Raw genomic sequence first — 17,311 nt, 5'->3', positions numbered from 1 at the left:
TTTCTGGCTGATACTTTCAGACCACTGATCTTTTGTTTTTGATTTTAACTTAACATTTTAGGTGGTTAGCTTTCTGTAACTGTACCTCATTGCATAATTCAGCCAACTTGTGTGTGCAAAGGCTGTTTTGAAGCCACCTTTGGAAAATAGTATCTGTTGTTTGGATCAGGGAGAGAGCTACTAAATCCAGTGGTATCTGTGATAAATTACTGAGAAAGCTTCCTTTTGCTGTTGCATTGAAGTTTGACTTGTTTTGTCAGATTTAAGTGATGACAGTTTATGGAAAATGAGAGCTGAATTCTATGAAGAGTTCTTCATCTATATATAAGCCTTCTTGTTACTGTAACACAAATAAGACATTCCAAAATCTGACTTTTTTTCTTTTGCTAACTTTAATATTATTGTCTTTTTTTTTTTCTGAGAAATCCTTAGTAGAGTGACATTCTGCTGAAAGGATGCTGAAAGGATCCTGAAAGGATGTTCTATTTTTATTTTTTTTCTCCTCCTTTTTAATCATTCCAGGGTATATACATCCATTACTCTGCTCCCTTGCTTCATCTCCCCATCTTAAGGGATCGTAAGGGATATATGTTCTTTAATCTTTGAAGAAATTTAAAATCAACTTTATGAGTATCTGTTTTTCTCCATTGTCACTGAATCTGCACCATTGTGTTGTTCCTAAGTTTGACAGATAACTTTTTTTAGCATTGTAGCTAATGCTTTCAGCTGCCACCTTTGCTTACTTAAGAGTGCTCATTTCCTCACTACGCTGAGTGAAATAGCTGAAGTTCTCTCTGGCATTTGAGGATCCAGGTTCTTCAGACACTCTTTATTTTACCCAGTCATTGTTCAGGAGTGGCAGCTTATTTTTGTGCTTCTAGTGAAGATCATAACAGATTGAGAGCCTATTCTGTGGTCAAATGTGCCAGCCTTGAACCTCTGTCTTACTCTTCAGCATCCTTGTGGAAGTTCTGGTTTTCTGTTTCCAGACCAGTACTGAAATTCAGGGTGTGTTGAGGATATTCTTTGCATGTCTGGGCTCTCATAATGTTTAATTAGAAGAAATATGCATTAAATACCGCTTTTAAGTTTTAGGCTTGCTAAACAGTAATTCTTAATTAATTCTTATTTCTTAGAGAAGTTACCTACATTGTAGAATATGGTCAGTTTTATGACCAAGGTGAGCATTAGAAGAAAAGAAAAGAAAGGAAAGGAAGGGAAAGAAAAGAAAAGAAAAGAAAAGAAAAGAAAAGAAAAGAAAAGAAAAGAAAAGAAAAGAAAAGAAAAGAAAAGAAAAGAAAAGAAAAGAAAAATTGCTATTTATTTAGAAAATTAAAATAAAACAGAAGAGCCCTGTATTATTTGGAGGAAGTAATCCTCTCTGTATTTAGAGACTTGATCTCATGCTGGATATCTCATACTGGATTTATTTAAATGAACAAAACAAGTGTTTAAAGATTCGGATACTTATTAAATATTTATTTGTTGTGTGCACTCCTAACTTCAAAGTTTTGCTTTAGAAGTGGCAGACTTCAGCTGCTCCAGTTCTTAAAAATACGTGGATATTGTTTAAATTTTTTCAAGTTTGAATTTGCAGTACCTGCAGCCTTCTGCAGGGTGCTGGTATTTTGAACACCTGAAAATGGCACAAAACAAAGTAAATACCTTTAATGTGGGTGCTCCGTGTTCCATCTCCCATCTTCAGAATTTATGCTTAGTCATTCTAAAAAATAAAAATGAGCAGGAAGCTGTAAAATTGATTTTTGTGTGAGGTACAGAAAATAATACAACTGCTAAATAATTCATAAAATATTGCAACAGACTCATATGAGCTAAGCCATAAATATTTTATTTGCCTTGAATTTGCCCCAAATTAAGACTTTTTAAGGATTTGGAAAGAGGATGAGGGAAGTAAATCTAAGGAATGAGAGACTGGTCATGAGTAAGTGATCAGTCATATTTCTTACAAGGAAGGTGCTACGCTGCTATAAGGCCAGATGTTACATCCTTTTTGGGTAAAAGGAGAAGGATGATTTCAAGAAGGCCAGGAGGGAACAAAAGAAGAATAACTGACTGTAAATTCTGGTTCCTCAGTGCTGATTTGAATTCAGTGTTGAGAAACAGTTTAAGGGAAGATGCTGTGCAGAAGGTTTTTGTCAGCTCATATGTTGGACAGATTCTTCAAGGGTCTGAGTGCAGAGTTAGTGTCTTCTTTTTTAATTGTAGCCCAATTGCTAGTTTGGTTGGTCGGTTGATTTTTTTTTTATTATTTTTTTTTCCCCTGGTGGAAAGATTTTTGTGTCTTTTTCTGTTTCTTTTTTTCTTTTCTTTTCTTTTTTTTCTTTTTTCCCCTGTTGTTACAAGAGCCATTGCCAATTTCAGAATGTTGTGGAGATAACTCAGAATCATAGGATGGCCTGGGTTAAAAGGACCACAGTGATCATCTACTTTCAATCCCCCTGCCATGGGCAGGGTCACCAACCACTAGACCAAACATCCAGCCTGGCCTTGAATGCCTCCAGGGATAATATAACTTTGACTAGTAACTTTCTGGAATTTTCTGTAGAGCTTGAGCAATGTAATTTCAAGCTGTGTTTATATTCCCTTTTTTTCTTCCCCCACAGAGATGAAATTGTTTGCCTAATCTTCCAGTTTCCCTTTCTGAGATTCGTTTTGACTTGAACGTGTGTTATTCCTCCTCCTTGCTGCTTCTTACTCCTCCTTGTTGTATCTCAGGTGTTCTCTTGAAGTTATACCAGGATATTTTTGTGAGTTTCTTGTTTTCAGCCACTAGGATTTCAGGTCGGAATTAATCTGTACTGCCTCTAACAGCCAGCTGCTATGGCTGGTGAAACTGGGCAGTCTTTCAGGTACATCAATCCTTCTTCAAATTGATGAAAGCTTCTCTGATTTTTCCAATTGTTTCCAACAGTGATTTGAAGGAGGGAGGATTAGTTATGGTACAACAAGTGAACTTTCAAAAGGTGTTGTCAAGACTATGGACTTCACCCTACTTTGCTGCTTGCTGGTGTAATGATGTTATTTTTGCTTACAAATATTGTTACGCCTGCTGTTGTTCAGGTGTCACAGTACATGAGTTCTCTACCACTGCTTTTTGGAGATAATTTGGATGCAGTAACTTGGTCCATATTTGTTTTCCTTAAAGTCTTTTTACAACGTGGGTAACTTCCAAACTACCTCAGAACATGCATATCCGACATGAAATACTGAAAGAAAAGTGTTTCACAAAGATGATGATAAATCAATTCTGTTGTCTAATTGAGATTGAAAAAGCAAGCTACAAGAAAAATAATGATGATTAGTGCTAATTTGAGGGAATGTTCCCCAGTGAATCAACAGTGGAAAACTTGCAGTACTGAAAACTTCTTTCTTATAAAGTTAGTTTAATGATTGATTGTTGGGTAGCTTGTTTTGTTTTGTTAGGTTGTTGGCTTTTTTTCAGTTTAAGAGTATCTCTTTCTGTCTTCATTTATTTCTGCAGACATTTGTAAACGATGTGAGGATTCCAGAACAGACATACATCACTCTGAAATTAGAAGATAAACTGAGATTTGGATATGATATCCTTGTCATAAGAGAATGCATGGTGTCCTGATGCACACTTCTCATGAGGAAAATGTAATTGCATTAAATTAAGGGTACTCATTGTATTTGAGAGCTTTAAGCATCTCTCTTTACAACAAAAATGCCCATATCAGAGAAAATTGCTGAATACTGTACCGTGATCAGAAATATTGATCAAGTACATCTCATTGTTTCTCACTAAAAGAGACCTTGATTTCCAATTACTGTTTCAAACCTTTATTTCAAACCCTCTTGTTATACCACTTTTGTGTGTCACTTTTGTGTTGCAGAAAAACAATACTTTGAGGAAAATACTCAAAGTATTGTACTGTATGAGGGAAGAAGAAAAAAGTGTAGTGTTACAACATGAAATTTATCTATTCAATGATCTATTTGTAAGTAATAAGTAATTGTGTTGTGCATTTTCTTTTACAAGCACTACTGAACATTGTAGTCCTAACAGTGATAAATGTGTAGAACAGTTCTTATTGTTGGAATGGCAGAACATGCTGCAGAACTGTTGCCTTTGTAGAAAATCCTCTTGTGAGCAGTGAGTTTTCCTTAGCATTTCCCACATACTAATCTTTTTACTGTTGTCAGAGGAGAGATGAGAGTCCCTGAAGAAGCTCTTAAGGTAACAATGGCCCGTGCCTCAGTGGTGCTCTGTCATTACGGGTTATTGGTAAAAGATTTTTTTTCATTCTTTGAAATTTATTAATTTACTTAATGTCATATAGCATGAAAAATTTACAAGCCAGCTCCAGTTATCCCAGAAATCTTCAGAGGCAGAAGGGTCAAAGCAAACCATCTCCAAAAGCTCAGAGTCCAAAGAAACAGAGTCCACAGCTGAAGTGCACCACAAGACTACTGAAGCACTGAAATCTGAAGAGAAATCCATAGGTAAGGTGCATTTTTGCTGCAGAAGCATGCGAGCTTGAAAGAGACATTTGTTTGCTTCACCAGGGTCTGTGAAATTACACACACGGATGTTTTGTTTTGTTTTTAAGTCGTGTTAAATTTTAGATATATTATAAGCATAGAATTTTAGAGTCTTTAAGGTTGGAAAAGACCTCTAAGATCACCTAGTCCAACTGCCAACACATCCCCACTATGCCCACTAATCATGTTCCTCACTGCCACATCTTCATGTCTTGAATACTTCCCTGGGCAACCTGTTCCAATGCATTTTCACCCTTTTGGAGAAGAAGTTAGAGTGAATGAGAGTATTTAATAACTTTCAAAATAGAATTTCTACCTTTATCATAGATCTACATGTTAAGAAAACACCTACAACAATTTTTTAAGTAGCATTCCTTGTTTTTTATATTTCTCTTCCTGACAATTAGGAAGCATTTTTGGCAATAAAGTGAAGGGTTTTTTTTGCAGTGGAGCTGAAGCAGTTTGTATTATTTTTCCACCACCATTCTGAATAGTTCTCCTTTTGGTTTTTTTTTTTTTCTATTTTTTATTTCTTTGTTTTATAGATCGTAGCATTCATTATTAGATGTGTCAGGGTAGAACCTAACTGCTCTATTGTGGTATAAAAATGGTAGAGGATGTAGTATCAGATCTTGTTTTTACATCATCTTTTGTATTTATATATTGTGTCATGGTGGCTTTGCCCAGGCTGTCTTAAATTCATTGTGTGCTTGTGTTCATTTAGTAATTTTCTCATTATAATTCCTTGCTGTGTTACCTGTTATCACAGGTAATAACCATACGAATGAGAAAGGTGTTGGAGGGTACTGTGCATTACATCTGAATCTGATTGGGTCCAATTCCTTAGTTCATGGCTGTTACTGTGTAATCCATTCTGGAAAGCTTGCTTTATATAATTGTCTGCACAACCTGTAGGACTCAGTGGTATAAGTAATTTTATCTCATCTAGCAACCTATTATGGGTACATAAAGCCTAACCAATACTTCAGTATTCTGATTTAATATTGTTTTTCAGCCTCTTACATTTTCATTATGTAGCGCAGTGGATTTTTTTTTTTCCTCCTCAACATCCCTTTTCTCTTGACTTTTTCAAAAATAACAGTAAAAGTTAATGATTATATTTGACTACAACTGATAAGCTTTTAGGGTATTTATTCTCTCACTGTTGTTGTATGTTTGCAAAGCTGTTCCCATCAAGTTTTTGAGAACAATTCAGTAGAAGTGTAGGGCTGTTTTGAAACAAATGAATAAAATTATATCTTCAAATCATGCTGAATTTTAACATGACTGTGAAATTTGTACCGAATGTAAGGAATTGCTTTGAATTAAGCCCTGAAGAAAAATGCAAAAAAACATTCATGACAGGCAAAGTAATAGGTAACTACCAAGCTACATTTAAGCAGGTCACACACTTTTATATAAAAGACTGTTTAAAGTAACCTCGGGACATCCATATGATACTAAAATCTCAGTATGGTGAATAAACTCTCAGGAGGGAGGGTCAGATCAAAACTAGTCCAATAAGTTCTTGTGAAGACAGAAATTTTAATTAAATCAGTAAATCAGTTTTTTTTTTAAATTTGACCTCTGGATTTAAATGTGTTTAATCTTGTGTATGCATTCTGTATAATGTTTTTCCTTTATTGGACAGCAGTTTAACTACAGTTTGTTTTAAAAATAATTTTGCTCACTAGTCTTTTACGCTTGATAACTTTCAGCACTCTTAAGTCTGTCAGCAATTTGGAACCTTGGCAACACTGCGAAATTTTGGTCAGTTTTTCATGCACTGAGTTCAGATTTCAGCAAAAGGTCAATGTGGATAAAAGTGACAGTCTTCTCATAGGAATAGCAGTGAACAGCTTTTAGGAATGTACTGCTGTACTGACAACTTCAAGCTCAATGCAGAAAATAGTGTTTGCAGATATATCAGGGCAACAATAAGAGGTGTCAGCTGCCTTTGCAGAAGTGTTTGTGCCAAAAGTTTTGATCAGGTCATTAGTAAGCCTTTATATTTAGAACTCAGATCACTTATCCAGTCTCTAAATTGGTTTTGTATTTGGGCAAATGCGCGCAACCAATTCACTTCAGCTTCCAGGAGAAATGATCCCAATAAATCGCTCTTTTCTTGTTGCTTGAACCTAAGCAACTCAACTAAACACAAAAGCAATTTCCTCAGTTTTGCACTATTTTTATAGATCTTTCTACCATGCCTCGTGGTACACCTTTATATGGACAGCCAGCCTGGTGGGGTGAGGATGAAGCTGATGAAAAAGGTGGTTGTAAACCAGATAGCAAAGGTGAAGAAAAAATGCATGAGACGGCAGCTTCAGGTAAATCTCTTTTCTCTCTCTTTTCTAATTCTTTTGGGAGCTTTTGCTGTTCAGTAGAGTTTCATGTATTGTGAACTGGACATCTAAATAAGGTTATTTTCGGAGGTTTGACAGATAGTTTGCACAGATGAAAGCTTAATAAAATTTACCTTAAAAATTGTTCTGCAAGAACCTAGAAATTTCCAGAGAAGTGTTTCAGACGTGTGTCAGTTCTCTAGTATTCAGTACAATTTTTGTCAGTAAATTTAGAAAATATTACCTGAAGTACTGTCTTTTATTTGTCACTTTAGTTAATCTGTCATTTCTCATGCTGAAAATTAGAGATTGCAGTGGGATGTCTTAAGGAAATCGCTTCTGAAAATGTGCTATTTTATTTTTGTGTTTGAGTCTTGGCTATATAAGGTGGTTTGTGCTTTCTGTCCTGTAATGTAGTAATCTGCATTAGCAGGGATTGCGTCCTGTATTTCATGCAGTGAACATTTTTATAGTCTGAAGTTAAGCTGATAAAGTTTTATTTCCCCATAGTACCGATTTTTTATTTGATAGTCTGGTTGTCTGCTTGCAGCACGTGTTGCCAAAACAGATCTCAATGTCTATAATTAGACCCCTAAATCTATCATCAGGCTTATAAATAGAATAACTATTTTCTAAAAAAGAGGAATTGAAATGAACTCTAAACATGATGAAATCAAACAAAACTAACATCACTTTAGTAAAATCAATTTCTCTATTGTTTTTTTCACCATAGCTTTTAGTAAACTGTTTCTTATTAGTCTACAGTTCTCAAGATGCAGACAGTAAGCTGTCTGTAAGTAAGCTTAAGATTTGGACTAATAGAGAAGAAACTAGGTGAAATCATTTATTGTAGTGATAGTTTTCTTGAAACAACTTTGTTGCATGTGGAACACGTGCATCATAATGCAGTACTGCAAACTTTGTGTGCATGCTTGTAAAAAGGTTTTCTCTACCATGGATGGTGTGAGGTGTTATTGTGTACTCCAGTGACAGAGGCTTTTTAAGTACGCTGACTCTGAGAGGTGTAGTAGAAATCTTGGGTAGGAAGGTGTTCTTCAAACACTCCCAAGCATTCTTAGGGAATACAATTTTTTTCTTTTTCCACTGGCAATAATAATAATAATGAAATACTAAGACTGTTAGATGGGAAAAAAAAAAGGGGGGCAGCGTGTTTGACAGCAGTTACTAAGAATAAGAATCAAGTCCTTGCCTTCAGTCTTGTCATTGATACACTGGCTATGAAACCTGTGCTCTCTGTACACCAAAACGGGGGTGGTTAAGTCTATGGTATTTATGATTTTGTTTCTTTGACCATGTATTTAGCAAACTAATATAAAAAAAAAAAAACTATGATTAAATCATGAGGCTTCTTGTACTTGCATTTATCTACCAACATTTTAATACAAAATCATGCATGTTATTTACCCCTCTTAAATATGGGCTTATTAAAAAAATAGCATCCTGAAGTCCGTGGTTTCGGTGCAGTACCTTTAACAAGCTGTGACACAAGACTCCAGGTTCTATTTAGTAGCTATTTTTAGTTTTTTCCTTTTTTAAAGTTATTTTTTCATAGACATTATAGCATTAACTGTTTCACATTTTTAATATATTTATCAAGAGATTTTGCAAGGGAATTGCTGGTGTTTACCTTCTCAGTCCCCAGCTAATGGTTGGATCACTACAGGAGTGTATAAAAAGTACTCTGAACATTTTGATACAATTGTAGAGTTAAGCTTTTCAGGCCTCTTTGATCTACTTACATTCCACATAAATTCCATGCAACTTCCATCAAGTTAATTTCCAGCAAGCTAGTTTGTATTTTCTTCATGCACGGAAGTCTTACAACATAGGTGAACATAATCATTAGAAATTGATGTAAAGAAACACTGTAATGAAGGAAAGTAAGAAACTTCAAAGACCTTCATGTTTAGATTTTTTTTTTTTTTAACTAAACATCAAATTTTATTTTACTGGAAACTTTTCAAAATGGATATGTTTATTCATTTTCTTTATGGGCTTAAAGCACAAGTTTGGTTCACACTTCATATTATAAACTGCCTACAAGAATTCACTGAAGGTGAATTAACTTATGTGAATTTTGAAACTTTTTTCAGTATCTCAAATCTGTGAAGCCTGATACCATTTTAACAAATTAATCCTATGAATAATCTGCTTCATGCTTTAATGGTTTTTTACATGATTATTTCTTGAATAGAAAAGAAGGCATGAATTATAACAGATGGGGCAAGGTTTAATGAGGAGATTCAAATGGGAGATTTGTTTCTGCCAAGCCAACTACAGACAATTAGTCTCTACAGTCTCAAGTTAATAGGCTTATGTCGCCGTTACTGTCTTCCTACCTCAACGGAAGCTCACTAATGGAAGTTATTTGCAAACATCAGGAAAGCCTGGAAAATCTCAAGAAGTTAAAGCCTTTTTTTTTTTTTTTTCCTCACACACTTGTTAATCTTATTTAATTATCTATGACCCTGCTAGCCCCACTTACAATCAATTGCTGCAAAGTTACCTACAGTACGACTATTTTATTTATGCTGCATCTGTTAAGGTTACATGCTAGCGCCAAGTTCCTGGGTAGGTAATTATTAATCTGTCCATTTGTTGTATTCTTATTTCTTGGAAAAGTGAAAAATACACTTCTGCTGATCTCAGTAGTAGTTGTAGAATTTACAACAATAATGCCTTTACTAGAAACATAAGAAATGATAGAAGTCATGAATTTTAAATGGGCTTTAGGAAACAGAAGTCAATTACGGTTATAGAGCTGTGAAGATTGCTATCTTAATTATTTGCTATCTTAATTATATAGTTGAGACTATCTTCTGTATCTATATTTGGTTTTATATGTAATTTCTTTCAGCTTGGCTGATGACTTATGAGTTCACTATAAAATGGCTTCACTTTTGTAATATAAATCTGTAGGTACTTGCAATCATATTTTCAGTGAAAAATTCTGAAGGGTGATTTAGCTCAGGATTTCTGTTATTTTTTTGTTTCATCCTTGCTTCCAATAGTATTATTGATTAGATTAAACAATACTTAACTCTATAAAATGTAAGTACTTTGGTCAGAAAACAGTGCTTTTAAATGATGAATATTAGCTTGTACTTGGAATGTTTTTCATAAGATAAATTCTAAGATCTTTTTCTTATTTGGAATTTGCTTGACATTTGTAATCCAGTTTCTTAATTCTTTGGTTAGAGAGAAATATGTTGTCTAGTGTAGTATCTTTGTAAACAAGAATCTCATGAAGTTCAGTGAGAAGTGCAAAATCCCACACCTGGGGAGGAACAGAGCCAGGCACCGGTACATGCTGCGAACCACCCAGCTGGATGGCAGCTTGGTAGAAAAGGACCTGGGGATCCTGGTAGACAGTAAGTTGAACGTGAGTTAGTAACATGCCTTTGCTGGTAAAAAAAAGATTGATAGTGTTCTTTGCTACAATAAAAAACATAGCAGCAGCAAGTAAAGAGAGATGATTCTTCCCCTCTTCTCAGCACAGATGAGCCCACACCTGCAGTACTGTGTCCACTTCTGGGGTCCCCCAGTACAAGAGAGATGTGGAGCTCCTGGAGCAGGTCCAATGAAGGGCTAATCAAATGAGATGATCAAGAGATTGGAGCACCTCTCCTGTGTGGAGAGGCTGAGAGCTGAGACTGTTCAGCCTGGAGAAGAGAAGACTTAGGGAGATGTTATCAATATATAGAAATATCTAATGTGAAGGTGCAGTGAGCACAGAGCTAGGCTCTTTTCAGTATTGCTCAGTACCCTGGGCAAGAAAGAGGGGGGGTAAGCTGAAACACAAGAAGTTTCCTCTAAACATCAGGAAGCACTTCTTTGCTGTGCAGGTGACTGAGCACTACTATTGGCTAACTCGACAGTTTTTAGAGTCTGCCTCCCTGTAGACTTTATATTGCTTTATCTGCTTCATGCTTCCGTGTGGGGGGAGAAGGGGAAGGGCTGCCATTTCCCGGGATGTGGAGTAGTGAGGTGCTGTTGTAGGGCCTAAAAACTACCCTCCAGAGATGAGGTAACCCAGGGTGGATTAAGAACTGGCAGTGCAGGGACCTGTTTGGAAATAACATGCATCACTAAAATGAGATAGCAAAGGGTGTTCTCGGCTTGCAACAGCATGATGTAAAAAATATCTTTTGTGTTTGCAGTGGCTACTTTTAGACAAAATGAATTAATTGTGTACCTTCACCAGAGTTACTTTTTCCTGTTGGTATCCAAGCATGGCAATGTATAAAGAATGAATAGAATTTACTATTTGTTATCCCTTAACAACATTCCCCCGTTTTTATTTTTTTCCAGCTATTATATTATTCCTTATTCATTCTATTTCTCTCTATCAAACTACTATCCTGTTTTTCTTAGTTTTTAATATTTTCCTAAACCTTCACGAGAAGCATGTTGGTGAAGAACACAGATGTATTGTATTAAGCTGTCCTGCATATTTGACTCCTTAAACTCCCATTTGTAGTATGCATGTTTCCAGTTCTACCTTACTGCATAATAATTTCATACATAAATGTTTATTATGCCAGCTGATATACTGTGACTGTTTTTACCTCCAGAAATCTATTAGTTGCATTCTTATTTATCTTCTTGGCAGCCCAAAGTGATTTCTTAAACTTCTTGATTCATGATAAATCACATAGGAGCTATTCAGTGTTCTTTGCTGGGATCTAACTAGCCATTACTGCTAACATCTCAAGCGTCTGTTGCTTGTTGCACATCTTTACACCTGATACTTTGGCTGGCTTACTGCTTAATGAACTGCAACCAGAAGATTTATTTTCTTAAAAATACGTTTGTAGATTTTTTTAGCAACCACAAGAAGCTTTAACCTTCTTTCATGCTATACAGTGGAACTTCCCCATGCTTTTTCCATATTCTGCTTTCTTGTCCCCGTTAGAGCATGGTTTCGTAACATTCTGCATGCTTCCAGCTATTGTTGCTTTTCCTGTTCTACAAACTGGAAACAAATAAAATAAGAGCAGATGATGATAGAGTTTAGCTTGATTCTTGGATTTTACCTTTTGTAGAAACATAAAAGGTGCTTGAATTCCAAAATGTTATCCAAGGCTTATTAGGGTTAAAATTTTCAAGTCAGTCTTAACGTTGATCTTGTGTTATTGTGTGAATTGTTTTTCCAAAGATTTTTATCAAAATTATACTAGCTCTGCACGAAATGAGATAAAGCCGGATCACTAGCACTTGTTTTAGGGAGACCTTGATCTGATGTTTCTTTAAATAGATCGAAATTGCAGTACCTATAATCTCAACAATTTCTATCATGTTTTTTGCCTGTTTCCCCTGTTAGTAATAACTTGTGTGACTTTTACATCGTCCAAACATTTTTGGAATGCAGACCTCCTTTGTCAAATTCGAAGTGAGCTTTCTGCTGCTTTAAACTGCTTTACACTCCTTACAGCCAAAGCTTGTGCTGTATTTTCAGTAATGCTTTTCATATGTTATTCTGGAATTATTTTTCCAGAGCTGTGTTGCTTAATCTTCTCCGCAATCTTACTGTTTAGTCTAAAGGCTACTCAAGTGGCCTTTACAGATATTCAGAAAATTCTTGAAGAACCTGTAGTTCCCAAGTATTGTGAAATCTATCTTTTATTTTTCTTAATAGGATGCAGCACAGATGCCAAGCAAGCTGAGGAGCAATCTGCAGCTGCAAGTGAAGAACTTTATCCTTTCTGTAGGGAGCCAAGTTATTTTGAAATTCCTACAAAAGAATTCCAGCAAACTTCACAGGTAGCAGAGAGCGCTATTCATGAAATTCCAACAAAAGACACCCAAAGTTCCCATGCAGCAAGCGCAGGACATGCTTCCTTTACCATTGAGTTTGATGACAACACACCAGGGAAAGTAACAATCAAAGATCACGTGACAAAATTCACGTCTGAGCAGCGCCACAAATCAAAGAAGCCTTCTTCCTCCAGTGGTCAGGACCTGCCTGGGCTTCAGACTGTGATGATGGCCGCAGAGAGCAAGGTAGCAGATTGGCTAGCACAGAACAATCCTCCTAGAATGATCTGGGATCCAACAGAGGAGGATTCCAAAAGTATTAAGAGTGACGTTCCAGTCTACTTGAAGAGACTGAAAGGTAACGTGAATAATTCCAGCTTTGCTTATTTCTGAGGATAGCAATTCTTCACAAGCATCCAGTCAGTGGATCCCTGAGCCCTTGCAGAGTTCAATGGAAATTACAGATACTCTGAAGGAACACAAGAATTTGTGCTTGGGGAATCTTACTGCACCACTGAGTATTAAAAAGCTGATAGTAAACCAAATCATAAATCGTCTTATAGTAAGTATACTGGTTGGGGATATTCTCATACAGCTAAGTATGGTACAAAAGCAATCATCAGATATTTAAATCATGATTTTGAAGAGAACAAGAAAAAACCCAAGCCTTTAGTTAAAGTTCATGCATCTCACTTTTTCCTGTGAATTGCATTAAAAAGCTGGATTGCTTGATAGAAGTACAAATTATTCAAGTACTCTGAGAAAATCACTTGGTGACAAAAAATATATCATACACTTGTGATTGATTAATATCATCAGAATATTTGATGAAGTCAGGCTTGAGTCTGGAACCTGAAATTAACCAAGAATTTCCTTTTTTTTTTTACTATGCTTTCAGAATTTTTATAGGAACGCTGCTTTTAGATGAAGTTCCAGTTGGCTTCATGTTCATTTACTTCAGACAATGACATTTCAAATAAAGTTAAATTAAACGTTAAGTGAAAAGCGTAGTTTCTTTCAGATCCAACTTAGCAGAATAGAGTAGAAACAGTTTTTCATTTCCAGACAAAGGGGTTCCACTGAAATTCAAACTTTTAGAATAAAAGTTCTGAGGAAATTTTTCAAGTTATTCTCTGTCATTTTCTGTTTTTACTTTCAGAAGGTTAACTCTGCTACTCAAACTTTATTAATTCTGTAGTACTATCGTTTTTAACTCTTAAAGTAGCTGGGATTTTGTACAGTGAGTTTTCTCTTGTTGATCTAAAGGCTGTATATTAAGGCCAACTCTTCCAAAATACACTAAAAAATAGCATTTTCAAAACAGAATTGCATGAGTACAGTAACATTAAAATAATGGCATAAAAGTTCTTCTAGAGGGTGCCACAGAGCATTCTTTGATCGTCATGGCATTGTTGGAACAATTTTGTTTATGAGGCCTTAGCCTTTTCCTGGCAGCAGAATCTCCTGGATGTTTGATTCTTTTTTTGTTATTATTTTTTGCTTAGGAAAATGTAAGTTACAGGTTGCATTTGGCCCTAACGCATATCTGAATTTTGGAATCTTTGGGGATCTGTTCATATTCTTGCTCTTCTACTTTGATCAAAAGGCTACAAAATCTAGCTTTGAAAGTTAGAATTTTCCACCTCTTTTTAAAATCATTCTCATTTTTCTCAACTTTTTCCTGCAGTACCTTGTACTGAATTCACACTGCAAGATGCTATAAGACTTTCACAGTGCTGTTGATATGTATTGTTAGTATACTGATGTATTGTCCATTTTCTTAGTCGCTGCACAAATAAGTGACAAAGGGAGGTCTCTTGCCAAAGAAATGCAGTAAAGACTTCAGTTGTGTATTCAGTGCTGTTAACCTGCTACGTAAGGTTTCCCCACATACAGTTATCATTTAAGAGGACAGTAGCTGAGTGTTCTTATGATGCATGTGGGAAAACCTTCTAAAGCTATTCTTTTAAGAGGGGGAAAAAAAAAATCACTTGTACATTCTATGTATACATGAGTAAGTCTCAATCCGAAAGAATTTAAAGATAACAAAACTGTTACTTTACAGGAATTGCAGTAAAACTTAAGGTGTAGGCTACTTCATTGTACATGAAATGAGGTTGCTGAAAATTAAATGTGACATAATGTGTATGAGTACACAGTCTTCCATACATTTTTCAGGCAATATTGCTAAATAGATTTAAATATGTGCGTATATATGATTTATGATATGTGTTATTCACAGATCACAAAGTGGTTTGAGGAATGAATAATTAATAACAGCCATTTTGCATACATATGTCAGATGGTGTGAGGAATGAATGATAGAATAATTCATTGTTCTTCTTGGAAAGAGTAATAAAGAATTAATTCAAATTTTCTGTAGATTTTTCTCATGATAAACTGTTATTGTAATTGTCTAAGGAAAAGACAGTCTAACCACATAAATTGTGATTTGACAGATATTCTCACCTACCAGAATGATTACCTTAGGTTTTTCTTTTTCCTTTTAACTCTACCAAGAATGTTTCAATAATTCAATTGGCTGTGTAATGGAGTTAATATAATTGGGAAACACGCTGTTTCCTTACTGCCTTACAGCTAGTAAAATGCTACCTTTTGTAAATCATTAATAAGTATTTGCAGATTAAAATACTGATGAGGATAATTTGAATGTACTGATATTATTGTTCAGCCTATGTATAAGCAGCAGCTGTATAAGATTTGCAGCTGCAGAGAAGCGTTTGATTCTACACAGAAAGTCAATTTGCAGTTCTTCCTTTGTTTACCAGTTTCTTTTGTATATGTTGAGGGTTTTTTTGTTTGTCTGTATAGTTTCATACTACTATATCTTGTTTTGCTTTGGTTGTAGGGAATAAGCATGATGATGGTACACAGAGTGATTCAGAAAATGCTGGTGCCCACCGGCATTACAGTAAGCGGGCAGCACTTGAAGAACACTTGAGGCACCACCATGCAGAGTTGAAAAAGTCGCACCAGAAAGTCCATTCCACAGAAAAGCAGCAAGAGCAAGCTGGTGTGAATCAGACTGCTTTTATGATTGAGTTTTTTGATGAGGACCATCCTCGAAAGAGGCGTTCTTACTCTTTTTCTCAGAATGTAGGAGCTCTGTGCTCAGAATCCCCATCTCCAACACCTCACGTGCGAGCTGAAAGAGCAAAACCTACATCAGGAGAGAAAGCTGCCCCTTCCTGTGTGCAAGGTAGTTCATCACATCATAGAGCAGCACACAGTGTTCATGCAAAACTTTTAAAACAAAGATCAGAAGATCCCTCTGCTGCTTTACCTGTCTTTCAAGCTGCGTTGTTAAGGAGTTCAGGAAGCCTTGGCCATAGGCCTAGTCAGAACCAGGAGATGGACAAAAAGTTGAAAAGCCAACATATTTCTGCTGCTACTGAGAAGGACAATGAGGATGACCAGAGTGACAAAGGTACTTACACTATTGAGTTGGAAAATCCCAATTCTGAAGAAATGGAAGCCCGTAAAATGATTGACAAGGTGAGAAACCTGAAGTGTGTAGGGATGCTGAAGTGGTACATGTTGTGTGGGCAGCAGTCTACCTGTTCAATTCTACTTAAAGCTACTGCAGTATTGTAAGTTTACCAGCTATTGTATAATGTTTGCATACAGAATATCTTAAAAGCAGAAGCAGACATTTGACTAAAAATTATTCCTACGTGATACTGTTGTTCTTTTAGTTTGCTAGTTTTAGTATGTTTTCAAAATGTTAAATATTGCCAAAATATAAAGAACAATATTAAATGAGCTGGTATTTTTAAGAAGTGTTTGATTACAGTTGTCCCATGTGGAAATACTCAATTGTTCTTAAAATCTGTTGTCTCTGCAGTTTTTGGCAGATAGGCTTAGGAGCCTTGTGGTGAAGAAATAACTTTTGCTTATAGGGAAAAATAAACATAAAAATAGAAGTAACTTTATTTGAATTCAAATGGAAGATATGAATAGGAGAATCCACATTTAATCATTAGTCTTAACTGACTCACAAGCAGATTTTTTTTTCCTTTTACTGTCATGTCTTCCTAAATAGCCCAATGTAATGGGATGCTGGCATCCAGTTTTGGCTTGTTTAACAGAAAATTCATTACTTATTATAGAGTTATTAAGAATTGTTTCTATGTTTCTATAATTTTTTTTTCAGGGCTGAACAAATGCATTACTGCTTTTAGTTTTGGCTAAATTTTAAAAAGATTAGATTGATTCACTGAATAGAGACACATTCACTTACTTTCTGTTACAAATCTTCAATTGCTATTGCAAAACAAAAATTTGTAACTCCAGCTTCTAGTCAGTGAAGTTATACAACAGGATTTATTTGAAAAGTATAGGAAAAAGGAAAAAAACCACTTCGAAATTGATAATTTAAGTACAAGACAATATTGTAAATACTATCTGATGTTTAATAAGATTTCAAAAAATTTTTGGTCTTTAGTATCTCTTTGTGATATATGTGGTCAGGTTTCTTTCTTTTTTTTGAAATATCTGCAGTTACAGGTCAGATTCAGGGACAGGAGGTGAAGATAAACGTTAAGGATGATAATGAAGCATTAGTTTATATTTGTAGTATTGTATAAAAAGTTTTTGGATATCATAAATACTTCTTAGTGCTAACCTAGAAAGCTACATCATTA

At 35.4% G+C, this 17,311-nt stretch overlaps 1 protein-coding gene across 6 annotated transcripts in view; it reads left to right on the top strand.

The window, feature by feature from the left end:
* CEP170 (centrosomal protein 170) overlaps window positions 1-17,311 on the top strand; it is an 85,664-nt gene that overhangs the window by 28,142 nt on the left and 40,211 nt on the right. For all 6 annotated transcript variants that reach the window (XM_048937580.1, XM_048937578.1, XM_048937577.1 and 3 more), the window contains exons 4-9: window positions 3,503-3,584; window positions 4,164-4,219; window positions 4,323-4,485; window positions 6,720-6,854; window positions 12,529-13,005; window positions 15,517-16,163. In XM_048937580.1, the coding sequence (XP_048793537.1) occupies window positions 3,503-3,584; window positions 4,164-4,219; window positions 4,323-4,485; window positions 6,720-6,854; window positions 12,529-13,005; window positions 15,517-16,163 (1,560 nt within the window). The remainder of the gene's footprint in view (window positions 1-3,502; window positions 3,585-4,163; window positions 4,220-4,322; window positions 4,486-6,719; window positions 6,855-12,528; window positions 13,006-15,516; window positions 16,164-17,311) is intronic.

The sequence above is a fragment of the Lagopus muta genome, chromosome 2 (genome assembly GCF_023343835.1).
Source record: "Lagopus muta isolate bLagMut1 chromosome 2, bLagMut1 primary, whole genome shotgun sequence".
Classification (NCBI taxonomy): Eukaryota; Metazoa; Chordata; class Aves; order Galliformes; family Phasianidae; genus Lagopus; species Lagopus muta.
Note: the sequence above shows the minus strand (reverse complement) of the source record. Positions and strands in the feature narration are given on the sequence as shown.